The sequence below is a fragment of the Acanthaster planci genome, linkage group LG06 (assembly GCF_054643075.1).
Source record: "Acanthaster planci isolate LZ-2023a linkage group LG06, COTS_SCS, whole genome shotgun sequence".
NCBI lineage: Eukaryota > Metazoa > Echinodermata > Asteroidea > Valvatida > Acanthasteridae > Acanthaster > Acanthaster planci.
Window position 1 is genome coordinate 3,110,607 of NC_141782.1, and position 25,358 is coordinate 3,135,964.

The 25,358-nt window shown below is 40.5% G+C and overlaps 2 protein-coding genes across 5 annotated transcripts; one reads left to right on the forward strand and one right to left on the reverse strand.

The window, feature by feature from the left end:
- Positions 1–343: 343 nt before the first annotated feature.
- On the reverse strand, positions 344–12,227 carry LOC110984767 (tRNA-specific adenosine deaminase 1-like). Of its 2 annotated transcripts, none has more exons than XM_022245251.2 (8): positions 12,095–12,227; positions 10,106–10,174; positions 9,194–9,248; positions 7,532–8,377; positions 6,420–6,619; positions 3,476–3,575; positions 2,546–2,632; positions 344–1,880 (listed from the first exon to the last, which is right to left on the reverse strand). In XM_022245251.2, the coding sequence occupies exons 1-8, from the start codon at positions 12,165–12,167 to the stop codon at positions 1,751–1,753; spliced, it is 1,560 nt and encodes a 519-aa protein (XP_022100943.2). In that variant the 5' UTR covers positions 12,168–12,227; the 3' UTR covers positions 344–1,750. The 2 variants fall into 2 exon arrangements, with proteins under 2 accessions (XP_022100943.2, XP_022100942.2); XM_022245250.2 differs by having other exon boundaries at positions 12,035–12,211.
- An 81-nt stretch (positions 12,228–12,308) lies between these two features.
- Positions 12,309–24,171, forward strand: LOC110984768 (dehydrogenase/reductase SDR family member 1-like). 3 transcript variants are annotated; one of them, XM_022245252.2, is made up of 9 exons: positions 12,309–12,449; positions 13,417–13,552; positions 14,306–14,376; positions 15,362–15,505; positions 16,220–16,299; positions 17,333–17,465; positions 19,290–19,433; positions 20,586–20,652; positions 22,286–24,171. In XM_022245252.2, exons 2-9 carry the CDS (start codon positions 13,441–13,443, stop codon positions 22,498–22,500), a joined length of 966 nt encoding a protein of 321 aa, XP_022100944.2. In that variant the 5' UTR covers positions 12,309–12,449; positions 13,417–13,440; the 3' UTR covers positions 22,501–24,171. The 3 variants fall into 3 exon arrangements, with proteins under 3 accessions (XP_022100944.2, XP_086994222.1, XP_086994223.1); XM_087138096.1 differs by having other exon boundaries at positions 12,400–12,488; XM_087138097.1 differs by lacking the exon at positions 12,309–12,449 and adding an exon at positions 12,587–12,795.
- Positions 24,172–25,358: the final 1,187 nt, after the last annotated feature.

The window sequence follows — 25,358 nt, forward strand, 5'->3', positions numbered from 1 at the left end:
TGTGATGAATTCGAATACAACACTACACCCAAGTGTTGCATTGACAGTGCCTTGTGAGCTTCCCTTTTACTTTTACTCTGAAATTGCACGTCTGCACTTTTATTTTTTTGCCAGTTTGCATGAAGCAGTGTGCTTCTGGTTTATTATCAGCAAATTTTTGTACTTAACAAACAAGCCTATACCTCCATAACCTCAGCAAGAATTTTGAAGGGTCTCAATGTACCATAGACAATACAAACGTTTCTTACATACAGTGCCTTGTACAATGTGTCCATCTGCTGCAGTCTGGGAGGTATAGACAAGTATTCTGACACCTCACAACAAAAAATGACTTTGGACCGTGTTGTTATTTCTGGAACAGCTTAACACTGCATTTAATCAACATCAATCAACCCACCATTGGGCCAAGGACCCATTGAACAAAGCAGTTTGTGAAGTCAAAATGGGTACAGCAAACAACAATTCGGGCAGGCTCACCCCCGCACAACTTTGCACACATGCCACACACCTCACGAACAGTTTGGGCATGCTTGCCACACACTTCACAAACATTTGGGGCAGGCTTTCCCCAAAACAAGTTAAGCACACTTGCCATATTACTGTATTAAATGGCACAACACACATATTCTGTAACTTACATTGTTCGGGCACATAGCACTTGGCAAGACACGATACTCTATTGGTAGATCATGCAAGTAACGCACATGCACCACCTGTTCTTCATTGATGGCTTGCTACTCTTTCCAGGCTTCAATATGTAATCTCAATTTGTGCCATCTCCTTCCATGAAGTTGCACCACTCATGCACCGGTTCGATTCGCTTGTCAGTTAATGAATTTTTTTCCCTCAAATTTGTGGGAGGTTTGAGTAAGTCGGCATGTCAGTAAGAACATCAGTATAAGCAGCAGTGTCGTAGTTGAGACCATTACAAGACAAGACACAGGACCAGACACAAGACCAGACCCAAGACCAGTCACAAGACCAGTCACAAGACAAGACACAGAACCAGACACAAGACCAGTCACAAGACCAGACCCAAGACCAGTCACAAGACCAGTCACAAGACCGGACACAAGACCAGTCACAAGACCAGACACAAGACCGGACACAAGACCAGTCACAAGACCAGTCACAAGACCAGTCACAAGACCAGACACAGGACCAGACACAGGACCAGACACAGGACCAGTCACAAGACAAGACACAGAACCAGACACAAGACCAGTCACAAGACCAGTCACAAGACAAGACACAGAACCAGACACAAGACCAGTCACAAGACACAGGGTGAACAAGGACAAGGGAATACTTTTGTTGCGGTTCATTTGTATAGCTTGTGACTTAAATTCAGACTTGAGGTCTAATGGGTCTTGCGATGGTCTTCAGACATGTCAGAGGTCTAGACTATACAACACTGAAAAGCAGTGATGAGTAGCCAGTCGTGAGTAACCATGAATTATTCATTCATAAATGTTTTGCAAAATCCTTCATAAAAGACCTCGCACCCTTTAAGAACAGTTGTGCATAAATAAATTACAAGGAATTTCTTTTCATCAAGTAAACAAGATTGGGATATTGATCAGATTCACACTTGAACAAAAAAGTCGACTGGAGTGGGATTTGAAACTGAGCCCTTCGGAACCGTCCGACAGCACCCCAGCCACTGAAACATTCAGGCCTGACAAAGAAATGGGCAGGGGAGACTGCTAACATGTGAATTTCATAATCGAGCACGCCACACTCTGAATGATTAACTGAATAGCGAGTAATCACTTGGCTTTTTCACCCAGGTGTTGAAAACAACATGGAAGCGGGCCAGGGCTTGCTGGTAAGGGGTGGCTGCCATCTTGCAATCATAATACGTATGAAGGTCGTTTCTCCTGGGGGGAAAAAAGGAAAGAAAAATCTGACCGCTAATGATGTAAAATATACTACACTTCAAAGATTAAGGACAGTTAGGGTTAGAATGGTCCATAACCACTGGAACTCTATTCAGTCAGGTATTCATGGTGCACATCAGGATGATGCTTTTAAAGGCATTACTGAAGTTTAACAGAAATTAACCCTTGCACTGATAATGTCACACTTTGTTGGCATGTGTGCTTTTCCATTGTGGCCTGGGGAGTCAATGCATGCATGCAGAGTTCCACAGGGCCGACAAGCGAACATGTAAACAATGTTTGACGTCATCAGTGCATAGGCCTATTGCCTCATCACTACGACAGCTACATGTACGCATCATACGCAGGAAAACATATTGAAGATATCCTAAAGAAATTGAAGTGCTATGATTGTATATGTCTGTGTCGATTCCTGCATTCCAACCATAATATTCAGACATGTATGTTGCTAGTGGTCACAGTAAAATGATATTTTTCTGGAGAAAGGGGACTTGTGGTCAGATTCAAGCCTTTTGTGAGAAAAATACTAAAAATGCATTTTAAAGATGCCACGGGGAAAAAAACATAGCAGCCTTTACTTGATCGCCATCAAATCACGACGTGCTTACAGAAACGCGTGACTTATGGGAACTAATGCTGCATACCTTAAGGTCTGTGGATATCCTGACTCTGGGCAGGACTGCATCAAGTCCTTGAATGACTCAAACATCTCAGCCTTGCACACGCTACATCTGAAAAAAGGGGGAAATTCACAAGACCAAGATGACTACACGAAAAACTGAAGGGGGCAGGGCCACGACTGGGCTTTTGTTAAAAAAGTGCACCTTTAAGGAAACAAAAATATGAAAGGACTGGCTGGTGTTCCCTACATCTTGAAATTTAATAAGGAGTGCTGATGATGAAATAAAGAATATACATTGTACTTGCATTTCAGACCCAAAAAAGGACCTTCAACAACCTGACCTAATTGAGTGGCTGTTTTGAATTAAAACAATACAAGTGACTGTGATGGAATCCTGCGTTAGGGTGATGCAAAACCCATACTGTTCATGCAAATTCCTGCACCAGTCTTATTCGAGTTCAAATTCCAATGCCTGACTCTTGTAACCTTGATCATTTGTTGAGAGGTGAGACATTTACACAGGCATATGCACATTGGCAGAGGGCTGTGGGTTCCATCAACCCCACAAGCTTGCAAAGACGTTTAGCATCCTAGCTCTCACAAAACAACATAAAATCTTCCTAAGATTTTGCATGTGTGCAAGGCAACACCCACTACAGAAAGGAATACATAGATTACTGGGCAAGAAATAAATGTATGTTATCCATGTGACTGGGCTGTAATGGAGTCCATCACAAGCCCCTTCAAGTCCATTACAAGTCATCCAATCTTAAGTCAAGTCACAAGATATTCTTACAAAATCTGACAAAATTCTTCTTTTGTCACTGTTTATCCTGTTACTTGTGACTGGGCCTGTCGCTGGCCTTGTGATAGATCCTGTAGAAGGGCTTGCTATGGACTTGCATACAGCCCTACGTCATGGACGTTCACCAATTTCCTGACACACCCTTACCTAGCCTCTTTTTTGTGAATGTTCTTGCTGGTGACACCTTGTCTCTTGCCATTGACCGACACCTCCAAGGTTCCCTGTTTTACATTAGCCCAGATGATAGCTAACAGAGATCAGAAATGACCAAACACTTATGGGTCACTCATATTACAGGCTCCCCAATGTATATATAAAAACGTTCTTAATGCACAGAGCAAAATCAAAGTAGGATACTTGTTGTTATAAGACCTCACTCACAGATTCTGTGTCTTGATTGGCCGAGAGCCAGTCACATGGCATTCATTATTTAAGCTATCTTGCTGTACGTGATCAAAAGAACTTGGCCCATAGCAAACAAAGTACTATACCAGTAGCGACCCAAAAGTTGTATGTACGACAATCGGCACTGTATGCGAATGCATACCAGTGTGAGCATTGCATGTCATGCAAACTAGCACTACAGAGCTGGGTTCAAACATTTTGTGAACAGGTAGTATGGGAAAAGTGCTGGTAAATTTTCGACAAATTTCCTCTTCAAACAGACATATTTTTATACTTAGTTGCATAAAATTAATTAGTTATTGCGTGAATCAGGTAGAATCTGCTGGAGAGATGTTATAAAACAAGTATCAACTGCTTTATCTCATGGTGCAGTAAATCTAGCATTTTGTTTTCTTTGTTCTGTATAATTTGTCTTTTTAACGCTATGTGCGGGGCTGCATAATTGTAGTTTATTTTACTTTTACGACGGTCCCTGTCGCACATAACTGTTATTTGTCTTGTTATGTGTTCGGATTTTTGTCCCTGGTCCCTGCTTCTGCTTCTATTGTATGTGTGTTTCTTTGTTTTTATTGCATACGTTTTGTTCAATTTTGTTTTGTCTGTTCTTGTGATGGTCAAATAAATAATAATAATCCCTCGGTGATATGGGGAGCATTTTCCCTCAGCTTCGTCTCGGGAAAGTAGAATTCTTTATGCATCAGCTTGAGAGGCTGGTACATGTACATCACACAAAGCAGTCAATATTTGTACACTGAGCAACCTACATGCATAAATTAAAAGTTTACCGGAACCAAAGATCGTACAGCGCTGCGTAGCAGTGCAGCGCTATACAGCAGCAGCGTAGCAGCGCAAGATGGAGAACTTCACCGTGAATACACGTAAAACGTTGTAATCGCATGGGTGCCAAGCAATACGCCTGCGCAATGCACATTAATGCACAGGCGCCGCGGCAGGCACGTACACCTGGTGAGCCTGCGCCTAAGCATTACCATGAACTGCACACGCGTATCGCTTACTCAAATGGCTCCCATGGTGATTACACCTTTTGGGCAGAGTTATCCATCTTGAGCCAAACTGGACAAGGTGCATTTTACGTGCATTTGGGTGCAGTTCTGGACACCTTTCATTTTCAGTGCTGACATACGTGTATGTGAAGGCATATATGTATGCAACACTTTTCATCATGGGTGATTTAAAATACAACACATATCACTGGAGAAACAAATTCTGTGCTCACCAACAAATCATTATAGCAACAGCCAATGCATGCTTGCAAACACTGCCAAACAATATTCATTTCACATTAGGTGATGATGGAGATTCAATGGTTGAGTCTTTGGTTAAAAAGTTTTTCTTTATATACGAATGTTTTTTGTTGTTTACTAGGTTTTGAAATGTACATGTACAATGTACTGCGTTTGTACAAGTGAACAATGAAGGATGATTACTGGACAGCAATGTTGTAAGTCTCGAGACCTTTTTTGTGGTCTCGGTCTCGCCTTGTCAAAGTCTCGGTCTTGGGAGGGCTGGTCTTGGTCTCGGATGACATAGTCTCGGGTCTCCCCCTCGAGACCGTCTAGCTACCATGCATGCACGCAGTTGCAAAAGACAACATTACCTCCGCTTGAGTCAAATCTTCAACCACTGATACAAATACAACACAGTAATGTTCAGATTTTTTGCAATAAACAATGAAATTGATGCTGGAATGAAGAATAGTCAACATGGTCAATGCAGCTTGATGCAATCTTGTCACAAGTTGTTACTTTATTTCCAATCCAAAGTAGCCATGCTGCTTGACACCATGGAAATGAGGTTGTGAGTAGCGGAATTCGCACACTAGACTGGTTCCCGATCCCTACATAGTCTCCGGCTGAACGTAGGGCCGGGACGGGAACCAGTCTGTGTGTGTGCACACGCTATGAATTGTGTGCATGTGTGAAAGTGCTTTCATTCCATCTTGTATGTGGTACGTGTTGTTTTAGTAGTTTTGTTACGGTACATCTTTTTTGGATATTTGTTTTTCAGTATTTTGCTTACAAAAAACAGTCTAAGGATATATGTTTTAATGTTCACATCATATCATTTGGGACACTCGGGTTGAAAATGACCAGACCAGGGTAAAAATAGCGCAGTTTCACTGATAAAGAATTGCTACATGTATATTCTTTAACAAATATTTGACCTAGGCCTATTTATGTGTGTGTGTTTATGCTAATATTTTCATTTTATTTCTTTTGTACTTAATTGTACTGCCATATGTTTGTACCTATTTACCTTTTGGTAAAAAGTAAACATTGGTTTATGGTTGGTCTCGGTCTCCGATGTTGTGGTCTCAGTCTCGACCTGCAAAAGTCTCGGTCTCAAAGTCCTGGTCTTGGTCGTGAAGGAGTAGGTCTCGGCCTTGGTCTCGGACATTAAGGTCTCGGTTATGACACTGCTGGACAGATACGGGAATGTACTAAGTCTACCCTAAGGTTGGAAAGTTGCCTCTTCAAGTCAAACACAATAGCAGCACACTGCACCGTCAAATTAATGGTGTTATTTCGATGTATGCCAAATCTGGATGATCTCTTGGCCAGCTGTTTTGAAATCGTGGCTGAAATTGTGCTGTTTGGAATTGACAGTTATTTCGTTCAGAGCTTCCTTGTCAGAAAAACCTCAGATGCATTGAGTTCAAAATTACCTGCACCGGCAGGCACCACCTTTCCCTGGTTACTGTGCCCGGCAGCGTTTGATGACTGAACTGCCCCCTTGGAGTCGGGAAACAAGACTTGAGTCGAGACAATGTGTGGGACATTGATGGTATAATGCTCCGGTAGGTTGGACACCTGCTGTAATCTACCCATCAGGGCTCGCTGAATTGCTTCTTGATTGTACGGACACCTATCCCATATAAAATGACATGAGCTTTAACTTCATTATATATCTTTCACTTTAGACTGAGCAGTATGGTTAAATCACGCCTCTGAGAACGGCCCATGTATATTTCCATTATGCCACTTAGATTAATCTACTGCCGCAAGTTTAAAATAGTTAATTTTTTTTTCTTTTTAACTTTCCATTTTGGGTCAGAGGTCAAATAAAGGTCAGTTACATGTGTGACATCAGACAGAAACAAGTTTTTTATATCAAAAGTTATTTTCTGAAACTTTTTAAAACTGTGGTCAGTATATTAATATTAATGGCATATATGCAAATATACGTGGGCCATTTTCAGAGGCAAAGGAAGGACGTTGCTCATAGGATTTCCCAATTTTTTGTCACACACGTAACAGAGAATGGCCCATCATGTGAGAAATTCTGGAGCATAAAGCCACAGCCTTATGAATTACGCATACGTGCATCATACCAACAAAACTAGGCCAGGCCCAAGCCAACTCAACCAAGTTCCAGCATCACCTATCCATAACATCAAGCCCAAGATAAGCCACCCTATCCAGACAAACCCAATCTAACCCATACAACCTTCCAAACTTAAGGTCCAGCCCTGCCCACTTCATCTCAGCTGTGCCTGATGCTTAAACGCAGTCCACAAGTCGCCCCCTCAACCTAGTCTATCCTACAAAGTGTTACCCAGCCAAGCCAAGCCCAGTGTAACCCATCAGCCCATGTAGCTCAGCTCTGTACTGAACAGCCCGGACCCAGCTCAATTCAGGTCAGCTCAACCTACTTAACACCAACCAGCCCAACCCCACCCAGCTAAGCCCACACCGGCACAGTCCAGCTAGCCCAGCACAAGCCAACTCAGCCTGAAGAGTAACACACGTTTTGAAAACATCCATTTTTCCCCCTTACTTGCCAACAATCACAGATGTCAAGTGAAGAGGCCTCGCCAGAAAGTGCGACAACAGTGCCCCCTGCCATCCTACTACGTTCCATTTGGCCATCTTGTCACTGCAAGACATAGACAACGTCGGATCCCCTCGTCCTGGTTTCAGCCTTAGCAGACCTACCCTGTGGTAGTCTGCTCCGCTCAGGAGTAAATCCTGTGGACCCTCAGGCATGCATTTTGCCCCAGTCCGATGGATATCTCTACAATAACCGGATGAGCTGTCTGTCTGTTCTGGCAGTTGATTAGGAGCAGTTTTACAATCTGTCTCATCATCTCGGACCGATGTGCACGCAGGGGATGTTGAACAACACCTGCTTGAGCTCCTATCAAGCAGCAAACTGGGATTGTCTCCATGTTCCGAAACTAGAGAATCCGTATCGTTGCATAACTGTTGCACACAAGGTTCTGTCACTGAAACCTGTATCGGTACAGACTTGTCGCACTTCAGTTTTTTGTTGGAATGTAAACACTCACTTGATGAATCAGACGACTGCTGCAAACTGCTTGCATCTACGTCAAAAGAATCCCCAGCACGCTTGCAGGCACCGCGGTGCCCTCTCAAGCTCTCATCTCGCACCATCTTCACACCCGCCCCTGCTTCGCAATCGTCACTACTGGGGTCCTTACTCAGTTCAACACCGGCAGGCGATTCCTTGGGGAATATCGAAGCATCCCCACACGGCGTGTGACTGGTGAAGAAATGAAATTTGATGGAGTTCTTCAGAGAACACAGACGGTCCTGATCAGGTGAGGTGAAGATAGACTCCTGATTTCCTGAGCGGGCAGCTTGCAGCTGCTCATAAAGGTACCTTTTATAAAGAAAAAGGGCCATTTAGGAAGAAGGTTACGGTAACATTTTCTGAAGTTCCTGAAAAAGTTGCACTTGCTGAAAAAAGGGAGGAAAGAGAGTGATTTTTTCTCCAGAAATTAGCAAGTTTTTTTTAAAGACGGTCTTTACAAAACTGCAGGTAGAAGTTATTGGCTTGACTCATCATGAATATATAATCAAAACAGTACAAATGATATCGCATCAATAGATTAGTTCACTGCAGAGTTCCATTTAAACTGTATCCAAATGGTGAGCATTTGGTATACTGCACGTGGGCTGCATGTCAGCCTTGGATTCCAGTAACAATCTTTTCTTTTAATATCTAATACTGCTTCTTCTCTGTTGAACAGTAGAACATTATACAGTAGAATACAATAGAACAGTAGAATATGAGGAAATGTTCCATTCAACTCGCCTGCGACTCGTTGAATGGAACATTTCCTATTTCAACTCATGAAAGTATTCTTTCCATTGCATGAATGAAAAAAAATTATTATTTGTTTTATATAACACCTAAGTACATGTAGATCGGACTCTACTGGCTAAAACGATGAGTAACGATTTCAAAAGTGATCATGGGCATAACACACAACCTCTGTTGACCAATTACGTATTGAAGTCCTTTGCGTGCAATAGATCAAACTACATGTAACCAAAAGTGCACGGTGTATATAACAAATATCAACGTTTATGACGTAAGCCATGAAATAGTCTATTAAGAAAATATTGACCTACAATCCTCCAATCAAATGGCAAGGATCTACTATACTTAGGTCTTTAAAGCATAATAGTTTACCTGAGAAAAGCACGTCTAGCTAACACCTCTGCATGGCTGTCATTGATAATATCCCCTGAAATGAAATAAAGAATTGAGACTGAGTAGGCATCAAGCTCTCGGCATACACAAAAAAACAGAAAAGTACAGGAGTTCTTTCCACAACTTACATGTATCTCAAACATCCTTGACCTTTAGATTCCCATCTAATTGCAGTACATGTACATGGAAATCTTGTACTTTCATATGAATTTCTCTCTGTAGTTACCCTATTTATAATACATGTATTTGTTTGGCCATTTCAAACCACAAATGGTAAGATACTGAGCCAACCTCAAATGGACTAATCTGTCCAAATCGTGCTAACACAGTTGTATTTGAGTCACTAATTTTTGTGATTCAGGTTGCATCATTGCAATGTACATGTAGTGAGTCGAGTCACAACTGGAACATAGTGACTTGAGTCGAGTCATTTACAGTCGAGTCCATTCAAGTATTTAGCTTGAGTTGATTCGAGTCACAAATATTTGAATACAATACAATAAATAAAAACATTTTGAGGTCATTTTAATTTTTTTTTTCTCAAAGATGTGATCACACCACAGCTGACTACTGATGATAACACACGGCATGAACATTATAAACCAGCACTGCAAGTCATTGTAAAATAGTTTTAGGCAAAGAAGGGTGCTTTTTGGGGCCCAGTCCTTTTAGCTTTCACTCAAGTCAGGTCTTCTGTTGAGGGACTCAAGTCAAGTCGAGTCATTTCCATGTACTGTACCTTGTCTGAATTCAAGTTATCGTAAATTTCTTACACTGCACTTTCTCACATTAACCCACTAACATTAAATGGTACAGTTTTTCACACAGAATATTACAAAACTACAATTTGGTTAGAATTGGGTATGCACTTTTCTACATGCATATCGTTACCTTCTTTGCTCATCTTGCTCCGACCGATGCACTTCGTTCCTGTTGCCATAGCAACAACCTTAAGGTCATCTGTTTCAGTTGTAATAGTAAACACGGTAAGATGATTGAAGATAAATGTTTCAAGCATGACTAGCGCCATGTGACATACATGTACATGTACCAATGGAGCATTCACACATCCACCATCATGACCATTGGCCCAAAACCATCATCAATTTAAAAACTGAGTCGTGTGATCTTTTCCTAAGCCCACCTCCATATGACCTCAATGGGGGGTCATGCTATTTAGCATCAACAAGCATCAACGAGCATCAACAAAGCATCAACAAGTTATTCAAGCATATTTATGCAAAAGATTTATATTTATAATATTAATTAGGGTTCTACATATTATATTCAGTATGTCGCGATTATATAAAATGATATTTGAGTGTGGAAATTTGAGCGACAAAGTCAGTTCTGCTTGTGCAGCCCAACCGGCCTAGATCTTGTTTTCAAGTGGACAGCAGAGAAAAGACAGATGGCGGCCCCAATCATTGTGAAATTTTTTGTTTTCCTGCATGAATCTAGAAGAAAAATCCCTGTTTGTCTTACACAGTGGCACATGTTAGAGTCTGTAAAATATGATAAAACGTCTTTGAAATCTTTAGAGGATATTTTCAAGTTGTTGATGCTGTGCTGATGCTGCTTGTGTGTGTTGATGCTTGTTGACGCTAATAGTTCATGTTGCACGACCGCGACAGGACACTGGTGTAAAATCAAATGAAAAGAATAAATGAATTTTGAGGACACTGTTCCTGGTATAGAACGGCAAAGTACATTTTGGACCAATCTAGGCAGATGACAGTGACCTCATGTTGAATAGATGAAGGGTTGATTTTGTGGAATTTTGAGGACTGGGTTTAGATTTGTGAGGGCAAAAAGCCAATTTACCGCTCAGTTGCCATGTTGATTTTACGGGGTTCATTACCATTAGCACCCTGTTCCTATAACAAGGAAACAAAGTCCACTTCCTTGAACTAACTAACATTTTGACCTTAAGGAACCATTACTCAATTCTGATAAGCGTAGTTTATGTACATTTTGACAATATTTAAGCAAGAAAACTTCAAATTTCTAACCCGAGTTTGGCAAAAGACAACTACTCAGTCGAATCACGCCATTTTGTTTCGTCCAGTTACCCGACTCAGGCTCTTTGGATTCATCAAAACAAATCTCCATCCAGGTCAAGGCACCAGACAACATTTGCCTATTTGTCGTTCACAGCTACCTTCAGCATGTTCGGGGTGGTCATGTACGCTGCCGTTTTACCCAAACATTTCTCTCAAAAACCAAGTGGCCCGCTCTCTCTTTTTTCTGATATGTAAGAGAACATCATCAACAACTTGTTTGGATAAGTTACTTCGAAAAAGTAGAATTTGTTCCCTTATATAAGAACAGGGTGCTAAAGGAAATGAACACCGATTTTAGCACCCCCGCGCAAGTATGTGAACAAAGCTACGACAATAACAATCGTGAGCATCCATTCGCCAAACGTTACGTAATGTTGTCATGAATTTGTTTCCCTCTGTTAAATCTTCTGAGCATGTGCACATAACACATGGAAAAAGGCTAGCCAGTACATGGCCATGGTTGAACTTTCAATCATATGGTCAGTAATCCGTCAAAAGGTTATTTTTCTTTGCAATTTCCAAATCACAATTCACAAAATCAACACAAGGTGAACATATTCATGATAATGGAGAAAGCATTGCCTTTTTAATTGCACTCTTTCGAGGACTGACCAGTCATGCCTGATGGCCTACTTAAAAGTCTAGGCCTTCAGGCATGACAGGTCAGATTAGTTTTACGAAAACTAAGAATAATAAAATGGGGGTCCCGAATACACAATTCCCAATCAAAATGATTGGCCAAAATCATGTCTCTTACTATCATTAACTTGCACGATTGCAGCCAGCAGAGTCCACTCCTTGTTCGCTTGTGGCTTACCCTTCTTTGGGAGGACTTCTGTGTAGTGTCTAACACACAAGGTAGCCACCTCCTTGGCAAAGTTTTGATCCATTTGTTTACATTTACTAACCGTGACACCTGGCAGCAGTAGACGTACATGTACATGTACATGTATGTGTGCAACTCACGCGTTTGAAAGAAGTTAGACGGGTTCTCTTGCAGTCAAAGCGTGCGCAGAACACGACCGTTCGTCTGGGATCAAACAATAAGTAAACAATGTTATGCAATTTATGTATGGAGCAGAAAAGGTGAGGCGGGTCAAGCGTCTGGCGTGTGCTACAGTCAAATCGGTGGTGGTCATCAGACAGCGCATGGTCAGCGGATGAACAGCAGGGTAACATTTTTGAAACCTTTAACATAACACATGAAATAGGTAATCTTTGAAATGATTTCAGTGAATTGGTGAAATAGTAGAAAGATTTCAGTATTCAGGGTTCTTGCATGCACAGAGCCTTTGCAGATGACTGTATTCCACCCTCTTTTCCAAAAGTTGCCAACTTGCCACGTGTACGTGTACATCGTTTTCAGCAACAATTGGGGAGAATTGTTGACAGCTTTCTTTGGTGGAATGTCAAAATACAATTGTATTATTACTACATGTATCTATGGGCCATTTCCTTGTGCCATGAGCCGTAGATTTCGTTTCAATTCCAAGCCACAATCTTGCCAACCGTTTACAGGTGTGTTTGTCCTAATTATGCCTGAATCTTTGGTATGGTGTTTGTTTGCGGCCTTACCAATGTAGCTGTTTTACCCATTATGTCTAAAAAAAAAATTGGGTAGGGTATTTAAAATAATAATTTACACCAAAATTTTTAGCCCAAAATATAAAGATGGGAATCATGATCAATTTAAAGTTTTTGTTAACATGCACTAATGTGCAAGACTTTTCAAGAATGTCCTATTCAGTACTGGTTAGCTACCCAATACTACACGATACGTATTTCGCTGGCTCATCTTAGGAGACCTCTGCATGATTTTCTACATTGAGCCTGCTGAAAAGAAACCTGACTGTTTTTATGTTTGGCCTAATTGATGTCAAAATTATGTTAGACTCGCCATATGCTTTGTCAAGGTTATCTTTTGTTATCATGAGGGTACATGTATATGTAGGCGTGTCCGTGTACCTATGCTGACAGAGACCAAGGGGGGGATCGTTAAATATCACTGACAAATTTCAGGAAATGTTCTTACAGGTTGATGAAGTTACATGTACATGTTATGATGTAGAGGGTGTCAGTGGAAGTTAGAACAGTGAAGGTTTGCTGACAGTTTTTCCCTCTCTGTCTTGTCTACACCAGTCTCTATTCATATATTAGCAAGACATGGCCTCTTCATTAAAGGGTAAAGTGTGCCTGGTGACCGGTGCGAGTCGGGGGATTGGTCGAGGCATCGCACTGCAACTTGGTGAGGCAGGGGCAACTGTTTACATCACAGGTAAAAATAAGTAGTATTAAGGTGGAAGAGTCCTCCGGACAATTAACTGCCATGTAAATGGAGGTGGAAATTTACTGGAGTACTCAAAGTGCTCTCATTTTTTCAAGGGAGCACGGGAAGCAGATAAACTGTGCCGTATGCATACATGTACATTGTGTACATGCCAATATTTCAAATTTATGGGGAGGGGGCACATGAGGGGGCAGGTACCCAGTACACCCCAAACTCGACATTGGGGTTATGGCTCTGCCAGCTTGCACGTTTGATGTGTTGTCAGTAGAATAAAATGCTTTATATTGGATCGGATATTCATTTCTCAGGTTGTTTCTATGAATCTACTTTTTTGCCAAAATTGTGAACAAAATTGTATGTGCCTTTGCTACAGAACTTTTTCTCTGACTATACATGTATGTGGCAATCATGAAAATGTATGCTTGTGTCCCATTTGCATATTGTTATTTTCAGTGTGTGTCATTATCCCTGAGCGTGTCTTGTGGTATTCATGCTACATGTAATTCGAATATTCATGAGGAAGTTGCAAAAAGAAAAGGCAGTCTTATTTTTTCATGCATTTCACATGTTTCAGAGATATGAATTTTTGCCCAAAAATACAGGTATCGTTGTTAAATTCGTTTCTTTATAATAATGTTGTTGCATTGAGGTATTTTTCTTGTTTTTTAAAAGTTTGATTGGCCCTTTATTTGCCTTGAATGTACTTGTTTTACCAAATCATATGATATCCTTTCTTATAAGGGCGAACTCTAAAACCAAAGACAGATGGCACTCCAGGAACTCAGGGGTCTTTGTCTGATACTGCGATAGAGGTAAACTTTAGAAAAAAGTGGTTGCTTAACAGATTTTGATTCTGTCTGATCTTAATGTCAAATTTTGTTCACTTTTGTAGTGAATTTTTTGCGACATTACAAGAATTTCCAGAGATTCGTTGGTTTGTCAGTCTACGTCAGAAGACAAGCAGAAAAAAAGGTTGAGCTCTGGTACTCACCGTGCATGTACCTGTGAAAACACTGGTCCCTAACACTCACCATGTCGCCTGGATGTCCCAAGTGACCCAGAGATTGCACCCTGTGATATGTCTCATCCTGCCATTTCTTGAGTAACTGTGCTAACAAATGAGCACTTTGCTTGAGATGTGATTTTTGAATGAGTTGGTTGCAGGATTGTAGAGTCCATAGCACTCTCTTTCAACTTTTAATGGACAAAGGAATTGAAATATTTGACTGAAATTTGTGAAATTGCACCTTTGTGTTTCAGTTAACCCCGTTTTCCATTTTTGTTTATTATTTTTATCTGTACTTTGGAGCCCCTTGGTTTTTATTCTAATATGACTTAGCATATTCATAAGCAGAACTGCAATATGATCCAAGGTACTGAACCTCAATGTTGCCTTGATTTGTTCACCAAAAAATGCTAGATTTTCATATACTTGTACAAGTTTCACTGTCAAAGATTTCCTTTGTCAATTTACTGTTGTGTACATGTAAGTATTTTCAAAGAGCTAATTGGGGGCTCAACATTTAACATCACCCTAACTGGTGTGGAAAAGCTTTGTGAATTTTGAATTTAAAAAAATGCACTTGAAGCCCTCCAAAAAGGTTTGGACTAGTTCCATACATTGCCGAAGAGTTTAAGCATGCACAAGAAATATCTCAGGCATCGATTCTTTAAATATTACGGTCATAGTTTAGAAGTAAACAGTGAAGTCAGTAGCAAGCAGTTTCTCCACAGCTTTCATGTTTCAAAACAGTGTGATAATTGGACCTACATGTATACTTTTGAACGGATGAGCAGATTGAAGCTCGCGGTGGTAAATGCATCCCTGTGCAGTGTGATCACTCTGATGATGAGCAGGTCCAGAAGGTGTTCCATCGCATCGCCAGTGATCAGGACGGACGGCTGGATCTCCTTGTCAATAATGCGTATGCAGGAGTCAAAGTAAGAGATGTCCGCGTTGGCCAGTAATAAGGGCTATTTGTCTACATACTGGATTTTTTATAAGGGAATAAAAATGTGCTTGACTGTTCTTAAACATGCATCTAAGACTGGCTCAGGAGAATGGATGTGACTCATGCCCGAGCCGCATTATCAGCATTCATACATGTATTTATTCCCATTCATAAATACCAATTTTTTGGTTAGAGAGTCAAAAGAAGTCAATGTATGATGGATTTCAAATGATTTTGTCCCAGAATTTTATTTCATCCTGAACACCCCAGTCCATCTTATGGTATATTCCTCATGTACATGTAAGTTGTACAAAACAATCTCCTTATATGGGCTTGGCGTGCGTGTAGACTCTTGACCAATCAGACTCCATTAAACTGTCTGGTATCCAGGTGCCACTGCGTGATTTACACAGGGGGCATTATCAAATATTAATACACGGTCAAGTTGCATGCTGTTGAGCAGTGAGACTGTCTGAGTTACACATATTTATGAGTGATTGTTTTGGTTGAATGCAGGTACATGAAAGTTTTCATTGGTGCCGTGAGATGTATATCTCTTTTACAAGTTTACGACGTTTTGAAAAGATGCAAGGAGCTTTTAGGCAGTGTTTCCTGAGAGAACCCTGATTCATTGTACATTGTATCTTTGTTTTCTGTACGACAGCTTTTTTCCCTGGGCATTAATGAGCTGTTTCTTTGGCAGGATATATTAGAAACCACTGGAAAGCCATTTTGGGAGGTACCATCATCCGTATGGGATTCAGTGAACAACGTGGGATTAAGGTGAGCTCAGGTGAAGTCCAATGAAGGAACTGTGTGAAGAGATTGAAGATCTGTGGTCTTTGTGCCTTTCCCCCTGGATCAACTTTGTTACTGCAGAAAGTCATCAGCCTAAGTTTATCTTGTCCATGGGAAAAGTTTCCTGAATCAAAATCCATATCTGTCAAAATTGAAGTTTTTCGTTTATGAGAAGGTTGCAAGATTGAGGTACATGTGTCGAGCCAAGCATCTAATTCATTTTAATACACCGTCATATTAAAATTGAAGGCCATGTCCAATTGAAAGAGCTCAAACTTGCGAATTTTGGGAAGTTGGCAAGGTTTCAGCCACAGGCATGTTTTTGCAGTTAACAATTACTGTTTCATGCAGAGCTAAATACAAACTAAATATTCAGCATTTATAAGCAACCATGGCAACTGGCAGCTTGGACCCTGCAGTGAATAATTTTTCCTGCACACTGGAGGATTTTGGACTTCCAACCTTGCTAACCCTAATTAGCTGGGTTATTTTGGCCCATCTCACAGCTGAGGGGGAGGGGGGCAGACTCCACCCCCTCCCCAAGAGCTCGGCTGTGCCTCACTCGATTTTTTTTAACTTGGTATGTAAAGACACTCCTTATCGTTACAAATGTGAAGTTTGAACTCAATCAGATGTATGGCTTTATTTTTACGGTCATTTGAAGCTCATGGCTACATGTACATGTATGTTGAGGAAGAACAGTATGTTGGTTTTTGCAAATTTGGTGTCAAAATGACCCAAAGAGTTACTCTGAACACTCCTAAAAGCTCAACCCCGGAAAAAATGCACTAAGGCAATATCAGAAAAATATTAAGGTCTGGCCCCCCCCACCTTTTAGGGTTTAGACGCCTTCAAAATTGCCAAGGAAGTAGGGTTAAACATTGTAGGGTTTAGATTGGGATGTCTTGGGTTGAAAATTTGCTGGAACAATTTCAAACTCTTCTTTGAAATCTCAAGTGTGCCCCATGGCCCAAGCAGTTGGATGACATCTATTGAAATGACCTTTTTTTGTCACCAGAGGTCATTACATTGCTACTTGGCATGCTGCCAAGATGATGGCACCAGCCAAGCAGGGTCTCATCGTCAACATATCCTCAGCAGGTGGCTTGAGTTACCTGTTCAATGTTGCCTATGGAGTTGGAAAAGCTGGGGTGAGTGGAAGATTTACTGCAGTCACATTGATGTGGTTGTTGTGGACTCTGTATTGTTGGTGCACGTGTACCTTCTATGCTGCGGCGCCTAACATGGGCCACTTTGACCTTTTGCCTTAAATTTCACAAAAAGTAAAATTTCATCAAGCTTGGCGGATTTCCATTCATAAATCTTGAGTTTGTGACCTGCTACCTAGTTTTAATAACGTTCTACTTTAGCCTGATTTTTCCAAGTTTGTTTTCTGATGTACACTATGAACTCTTTTAAATGGACCCGAAAAAAACAATTTTCTTACAAACTCATAGTTGGGTATGTAAGTAGAAGTAATTTAGTGAGTTTAAAAAAATTCTTAAATGCTAATGTGGAATTTCCTGACATTTGTTCAAGTGCGCCACTTTAGGCAACACCCAGCTGCAAATTATTCCCAATTTCTAGACACCACTGTTATGAATTCCAGACTAGATTTCACAACACTTCAATTGTTCACTGAGGTTTAACAGCATGTAGTATGCCAGTACTTAACTTGAATACATTTGTTTAATTAAAAAAAAAGAGTTTTGGCAACACTGAACGAGGCATGTCAAGGGAATCATCAAGGAGCAGCGCATTAGGGGACTCCACATTATAACAAACAGGGCCCTCGGGAGCATGGTAGTGTGAAGGTTGACACAGTCACTGGTGTAGCAACGTCCTGCTGTTAACGTATTGAAACTTGATGCGTGAAAGAGAATGCATGGTTTTATCCAGAGGCTAGCGAGGTCAATACGATTCTGATTCATCGGCAAATATAATTGCAATGCCTGCAAGTGGGAGCAATACTGGTGTGGCATGTCCTGTTGTGGTGGGGAGAGGTTGTTCCCCCTTCTCCACCCCCCCTCCCTTGTGACATGTTCCTTTTAGGGGTAGGAGGTTAAAGGAACTGAAAACCTGAAGCTGGATATGGGATGGAGAGACTCCCCTGTGTGTTGGTCATTGTTTGACCGGAATCTGACGAGTTCTTTTCAAACATCAAGGGGGAATGTGTTAGGTAACAACAGTCTAGAGCGTCTGTAACGTTTGGACATGTAGGGGATTCTCTTCCCTCCCTTATCTTGCCAGTAATAACTAAAGGCATCAACCCTTTTAGAAATAACACTTGCCCCTGTCTTTATTCTACTGAGTACAGACCAACCATAGGTCAATATGAACCTCTTTAGCAACACCCTTGTGTGTCCAGCGTTGACGTTATTTACTTATCCTGTGTTTTTTGTACATTCAGACACATATTCTTTATCTGGTGGATTAGAAATAGACTGGTATAATGTCTCACATGCACCTATGATGGTGCTTATGAGTATCAGTTCTTTGCCTCGTCATGAAACTGTGGTATCATTATCATTCTCCTACACGCACTAAGAAATGAGTACAATGCTAGCAGTGCATGTACATGTGTAAGTTGTCAGTGTGTTACATGTACATGTAGTTCTATCATCACCTGCAATAATCACAGAATCATCATGGACCAGAGAACTGTCCTTCATTGGTACCACAGTGTTGTAGTCGAGCAGTGTCTGAGTGACAGGCTGACTATGCAACATTGACTTGACATTGTTTCAATAAAGATGAAAAAACAGTGGCAATGGACAGTAGGTAACTTAAATGATGTCAAGTATCGTTACAAAAAATGAATGCGCAAAGACTCGGAGTATCGCGCTCTTGTAAAATTGAGATCAGCTCAGCAGATTTTAAAATTAATTAGCTTTCAATCTCCTGAATTTTTTGTAATTGTTGAATGTGAAAAACAAGGCGTACAACAAACTAAGATGTACTCATTCTATTGGCAGTGTGACCGAATGGCCGTAGATTGTGCTGTCGAACTAAGGAAACATAACGTTGCCTGCATCTCATTGTGGCCAGGCCCTGTCAAGACGGAGATGTTCCAGGAATTCATGACCACCGATGGATTTACTGGCTTGGATAAAGGCATTGTGAGTACAGAGTTGTCTGCTTGCATTCATGATGTATAAAAGAATGTATAAAAGAATTATATAATTGTTTCAATCTTCTTTTTTCAGTGTTATTACAGAGCCTGAAAGTAAAAGGTTACTCAGCGAGTTTCCGAACCCTTGCGCGGTCCTTCATGGGGATTTTACATTGGGCTGTCCCATCACATACGATAATTTTTGGAAGAATAATTCCTAACTGAAATCACCCCAAGAAACACTCATGTTGGAATTTTACCTTTATCTTCCTCCGGTAATATTTAGGAAAAGTCACCTGGAGATGGGTAAAAAACGAATTTTCTTATTGACTTTTCACATCCGGCGATATCGTACCTAGGTCTCCATGTTAAAGCGTGTTTGTTTTCACTACCCCTGCTTGAAACTCGAAAATGAGATTGTACAACGTTGCAAAGATTTACCTACTCGCAGTCGATGGGTTTGAGATTCCGTTGAGTTAACATCATCACGCAGTTGTTGTCAGCAAAGCTTTAATAGATAAAAAGATTAGAATCATTCGTAATTAAAGTAGAATATTGCTTTAAGTTTATTACTTATTAATTGTAAGACTGTGTTAAATATTTCGATCTGTTTTTATTTTGGCTCTTACAGACAGACTGCCATAAAATTTCAAACCGTAAATGTTCACCTGCGTACGAGACTGCCTCATTGCACTGTTCTTCATGTATTTTAGATTTTCAGAAATGATTGGTCAGTTTTGGGCAGGATATTTCTCTTTTAGGTCAGGTGACTTTTCAGTTTCTATAAATTGATATACTAACAAATATTTTCCAAAGCCCCTTTTCTGAGTTGGATTTTTTAAGAAGTAACTGAACGGAAATTACTACAAATTCTATAATCTTTGCACGTTATTTTTCCCGTCCAAGGGTTCCGGAAGTGCGCCATCAAGGGTCAACTTTCAGGCTCTATTCTCTTCTCCAAGATTAAAGTTTCTGATTAGTGGATATATCACTAATTGTTACATTCAAACATTTGTCATTCAAAGCTGTTACTGTTAACCCCTTTACTTGCATGTAAAAAGCAAATAACATAAGATTGTTGGATTCTCCATAGCAGATTTTGGTGTAAAAGAGACGCTTCAAATTCATTGTTTTGCATTCGGATGAATTTTTTTTATAGCAATTTGCTTTTCAAGAGGGAGAATCAGTTGAGTTTGCTGGCAAGGCCATCGTCCATCTTTTGCAAGGTAGGAGATACAGTCACCTGGTCTTTGAATCAATCCTGTTCAACATTATGCACCCAATTTACCTTATTTACAAGTTCGCCTTATTGAATTGAAAGTGAGGTTATCATTTTTGGGGGGGGAAACCAAAGTATAAAAATGTAAGCGATGAAATAACGGTTCATTACAAATTAGTTTCATGTGATGATGACTAATTTGAAATATGTGATTAATTGTACCTGTATTTAAATGTTGTAAGCAGCAACAAAAAAAGTTAGGTGTAGAACCCCAAATAGAGTGGCACCATCGCATTTGACTGGTTACATTGAATGAGATAGATTCAGGGAACACGATTAAAACTGGTGTCCTTGCGTATAAGGTCTCTTGTAGTTGTGGTCAGCGCCATCAGGAACTGGTTAACTGCACCCTGAGATTCAACAAACTGCACCCGAGCACACTAGAATCAAGCAGAAAAAGGGGAGATCTTATTCAAATACCTACAGAATCATGACTCGCGTTTCAATCCAGACTCAAAATATTTCAGAAATCTTGATGACCAGGGCTCTGGAGGACCGACATTCACAGCAAATTCAGATCCAGACTTGATGTCAGATAGCACTTTAACAGCCAAAGGGTATAGGGGATCCATGTACATGTATATAGCTGGAACGAGTTGGCTGAGGGTGCCATTCAAACACCCAGACCTCTCTGCTTCAAACAGATCAAATTGAAGTAACTTGACATTTTCACTGGCAAAATGAGGCCCTGTGTCCCTGCCATACTTCTCTTTTACACGACATGAAGATGGAAGTGTGGCCCAAGGGCTGATCTAGAATCAAATTTTTTGGGGGAAGGGAGCAAACTTGTTTTGGGTGTCCACAAATTCTGGAAATCTTTCATGTAAATTTTTCACGGCTTTTCTGAGGATAAGGCTACATTTGGGCTTTTTGCACACCTTGGGAAGAGAGAGAATTGAAACAGCCACAATTTGCCTTTCCCTCATTAAAAAAACGGTTTGGTCATTTTTTTGGGGGAGCGTGGCTTCCACAGATGCGCCCTTGGTGTGGTCTTCAAGGTATGCATAAAGTATGTTTACCAATGGAAATATGAAATGCCCCAGTTGCTAGGAGAGGAGTAACTGACATTATTTCTGCTGTTTGTCTATGCCCTGGTGCCCCTGGTAAAAATTTAAAAAAAAGAGTGTGCTCATTTAAGTGAAAATTAGCCCATTTAGACCTGAAAACCCAAGGTTTTGTGTGTACCCCAGCCTGGCTTTCATGAGAAGGGCACACATCTGCTGCATGTTCCGTGCACACTCAAAGCAGTTTTTCACGCTGTTAATTATTCTGTGTTTTTCTCCAACCTGTGTACCGGTAAGAATGTTTGTTGCAAAGCCTGCTACTCCAAAGTGGTTTAACAAGTGTAACTGTTGAGGAATTTATTGTCACTAGAGTGTATCTACCATGAGTTGAAAGCAGAGTAAAGTTGAATGTATGCATTCAAGAAAGCGAAGGGAATTTTGAAGGAGAGGGTAGCAGGCATGTGGATAAACTGGTGCTCAGAACTGCCCACTAATTGTGTAGATTTCTCAACCGGCTTGAGATTAATTCATGTCTACCATTCAAATGTCTAGTGAAAAAATTCCTCCCATGTGCAGACGAGAATATCATGAAGAAATCCGGCCGCATCCACATGACCGGAGAGCTTGCTGACGAGTATGGCTTCAGAGACATCAATGGAGCATCACCGATGAACTTTAGGCGGGTGAAGACCCTCTTCCAGTTGACCGGCCACCCTTGGCTGGCTGCTGCCATGCCCTCATTCCTCAAGGTACCCTACTGGATGATGACATTAGGAAATAGCAAATTTTAATATAAAGCCACGAAGGTGGAGAAGTCTTTTAGTCTGGATTTTGTCAGCATTTTCTTGTGCTAGGTATTTACGGCTTCAGTGCAGGGTAGAGCATGTTCCAATGTTTGATCCTTGAGCAACAAAATTTTCTGTCACACCAGTTCGTCAAATTAGTTACCGGTACGTGCTATGTTTGACAATCTGACTGAGTTTTTCACTTTACCGTCTGGCTATCAGAATAAAGGCATCCTGATACACCAGTGGAACCATTAGTGTTTTTTGACTCGTTGAAGATCAGACAGTAGAGACACACTGTTGTCGGTGTTTTCTAGGTCATCCGTCAAATGTGCCAAATTGTTGAAAACACTACACGGCCTCATATTGTAGCAAACCAACCTGAAACATTGACAGACCATTTTTATTTTCAGGTGTAAACCACAAGCTATGTCTTGTTCTGTAGTTGAATATCTGACACTGTCGGGTGTAGAGTACCGAAGTGAATTTATCACACACACAATGATGTGTGTAAAAGGCATTAGCGCAAGAACCAGCGTGTGAACTAACATTCGTTAGTACTACACCTCCTGGTTCAAAATGATATCACTTTTTGGTACCCTTTAAGGTTAATGGGCATCACAAAGTGGAGGGGAGGCGAGGGAGGGGCTTACTCCGTCATTCCCCCCACTTCCAAATGGAAACATTGAATCAAGGGAAAAATAAAACAAAACGGGAAAAACACCAAAAACGAAAGAGGAAAGGGGATTGATATCTGATATTAATAATGCTGGAAAATAGCTTGGCATTTACCCCCTTCCACCATTCATAGTTTTCTCAGTTTGCTGCTGAATTTTTTTTTTGAGTGAAAAATTATTCCCGCCTTCCTAGCAATGCCCATTGTGAGTCTTGGTGAGTTCAAATCTTGCATTGGTCAACCTGTCTAATTTCTGTGCCCTGTAACTTTTATCATTTAGACCTACCTTTTAATATGCCACACTCCAGATATTTAGGTCCATCTTGATGGTGGTATATAGTGGAAATAAGCTCTACACTTTCCATCGAAACTTTAAGCTTGCTGTCTTCATTGTGATTCAGTGCCAGGGAATTTATTATTTAACCTGGAAGAAGATAGATGGAATTTCAAGCTATTCATGGTGACAGACAGCTAAGGTTGAAAGCTTGCAGTAGCACTATGCAAGGATCCGATCTCTTTGTGAGTCTGTATGGTTCTGAGTTTCCTCACAGTTCTTTTCAGAACCATGCAGACTCGCAAAGAGATCGTATCCTTGCATGATGCTACCGCAAGCCTTCCACCTTAACTGGAAGAAGATGTCATACAGTATTAAACATGGTTTTGTTTAGCATGCTTGCTGTGATTTATGTAATTTTTAGATTCACAAGTCTTCCAAACGCATGTACAAAGCAGTTGGAAAATCAAAGTGTAGACTTTTTTAAAAGCATTCACAGAATTTGGCGATATTTCTGTATCAGTTTAAAAAGTTTTTAAAAATGTATTGCTCAACAGCGGACATGGTAAAATGTTTAAATTTTTGCCCTTGATCTTTTTACTGAATAAATGAATATATACAATGCATTATAAGAACTAGATTTTAAAAATCAAATTAGCGTTAGAGATATTCCAGCTGAATTAATATAATCTTTGAGATGGTTTATTAAAGGTGTTACAGAAAGTCAGTTTTTGTAATACTATTTTGTCAAATTTATGATAATAGTCCTTTTATTATCGTAGTAAATCTTTCATTCAGCTTTTCACGAGGTGGGGCTTTCAAGCTTCGTGGTTTGATGAAAATACCAAGCACAAACACAACCATGGGTAAATCTTGTTTTGGGTCCGTTACTTGCCATCATTGTATGCAGAGATGCGTTTCAGTTTAAAAAACATGAATTAGATCCTTCCCTGCCCTTTCTTCCAACCTCTTCCAAACTATGCGTCGCTGGCCCCAATAACATTGTAGTAAAAGTAATCATTAGAAATGATTGGGCCATGAGATCGTTTTAAAAAAATTCATGAATACCTCAGATGGTCTCCCTAAACGTGCAACCTGATAATGCCCGCTGAGAAGTGATAATGCCGCTGCGTAAATCACGCGCTGGTACCTGGATATGTAAGAGTCGACTCTGATTGGTCAAGAGTCTGTATGCACACGCGCGCGCCAAGTCCATGTAAGGAGATTCTTTCGGACAACTTGCTCAAGGAATATATCATAAAAATGGAATTATGAAGACCTGGTCAAAATGGTTCATAACACGTAACAATACTATTTGTTCTGAGTCATCACACGAAGCGTACAAATGTGTGTTCATTTGAATCAGAAAATCGTATTTGTATAAGTTTTGCTATTTGGTTAACAAATGATTAACAGAAACGAGGGGGGATTTTCCATTAAAAATAATTCAGAAAAACAACTTGGAGATTTTTTCACCCTAGTCATTCACATTGGTGACAGATGAAGTTCCTTACCATGCTCTAATGAAAAGGAAATTATTTGAATAAATACGGAGCTTTGGAAGTGCCATCCGATTTGTTGATGTCTATGTCGACATCTCAATTTTTTTTTCACGAGATGACAACATTCTGAAAGTAGGATGTCGACTTCCTTAGAGAATTAATCGCAGCAAGACGACATCCTGAAAACAACGAAGTCGGAAGAGCCCGTGGAGGGTAATTTCTAAGGTAGTCCTTGGAAATGTACCATGGCCCCATTCAACTTTTTTTGAGGGGGAGGGGATTTTGTGGTGTCAATATTTGGAGACATCGGGGAACTTTGGGGTTTTATGCGTTTGAAATTTTTGTACGAGTAAGAGTGTGATTTAAGTTACAACTTGAAGGAAATCTCAGTGTTACATCAATTTCTTCAACA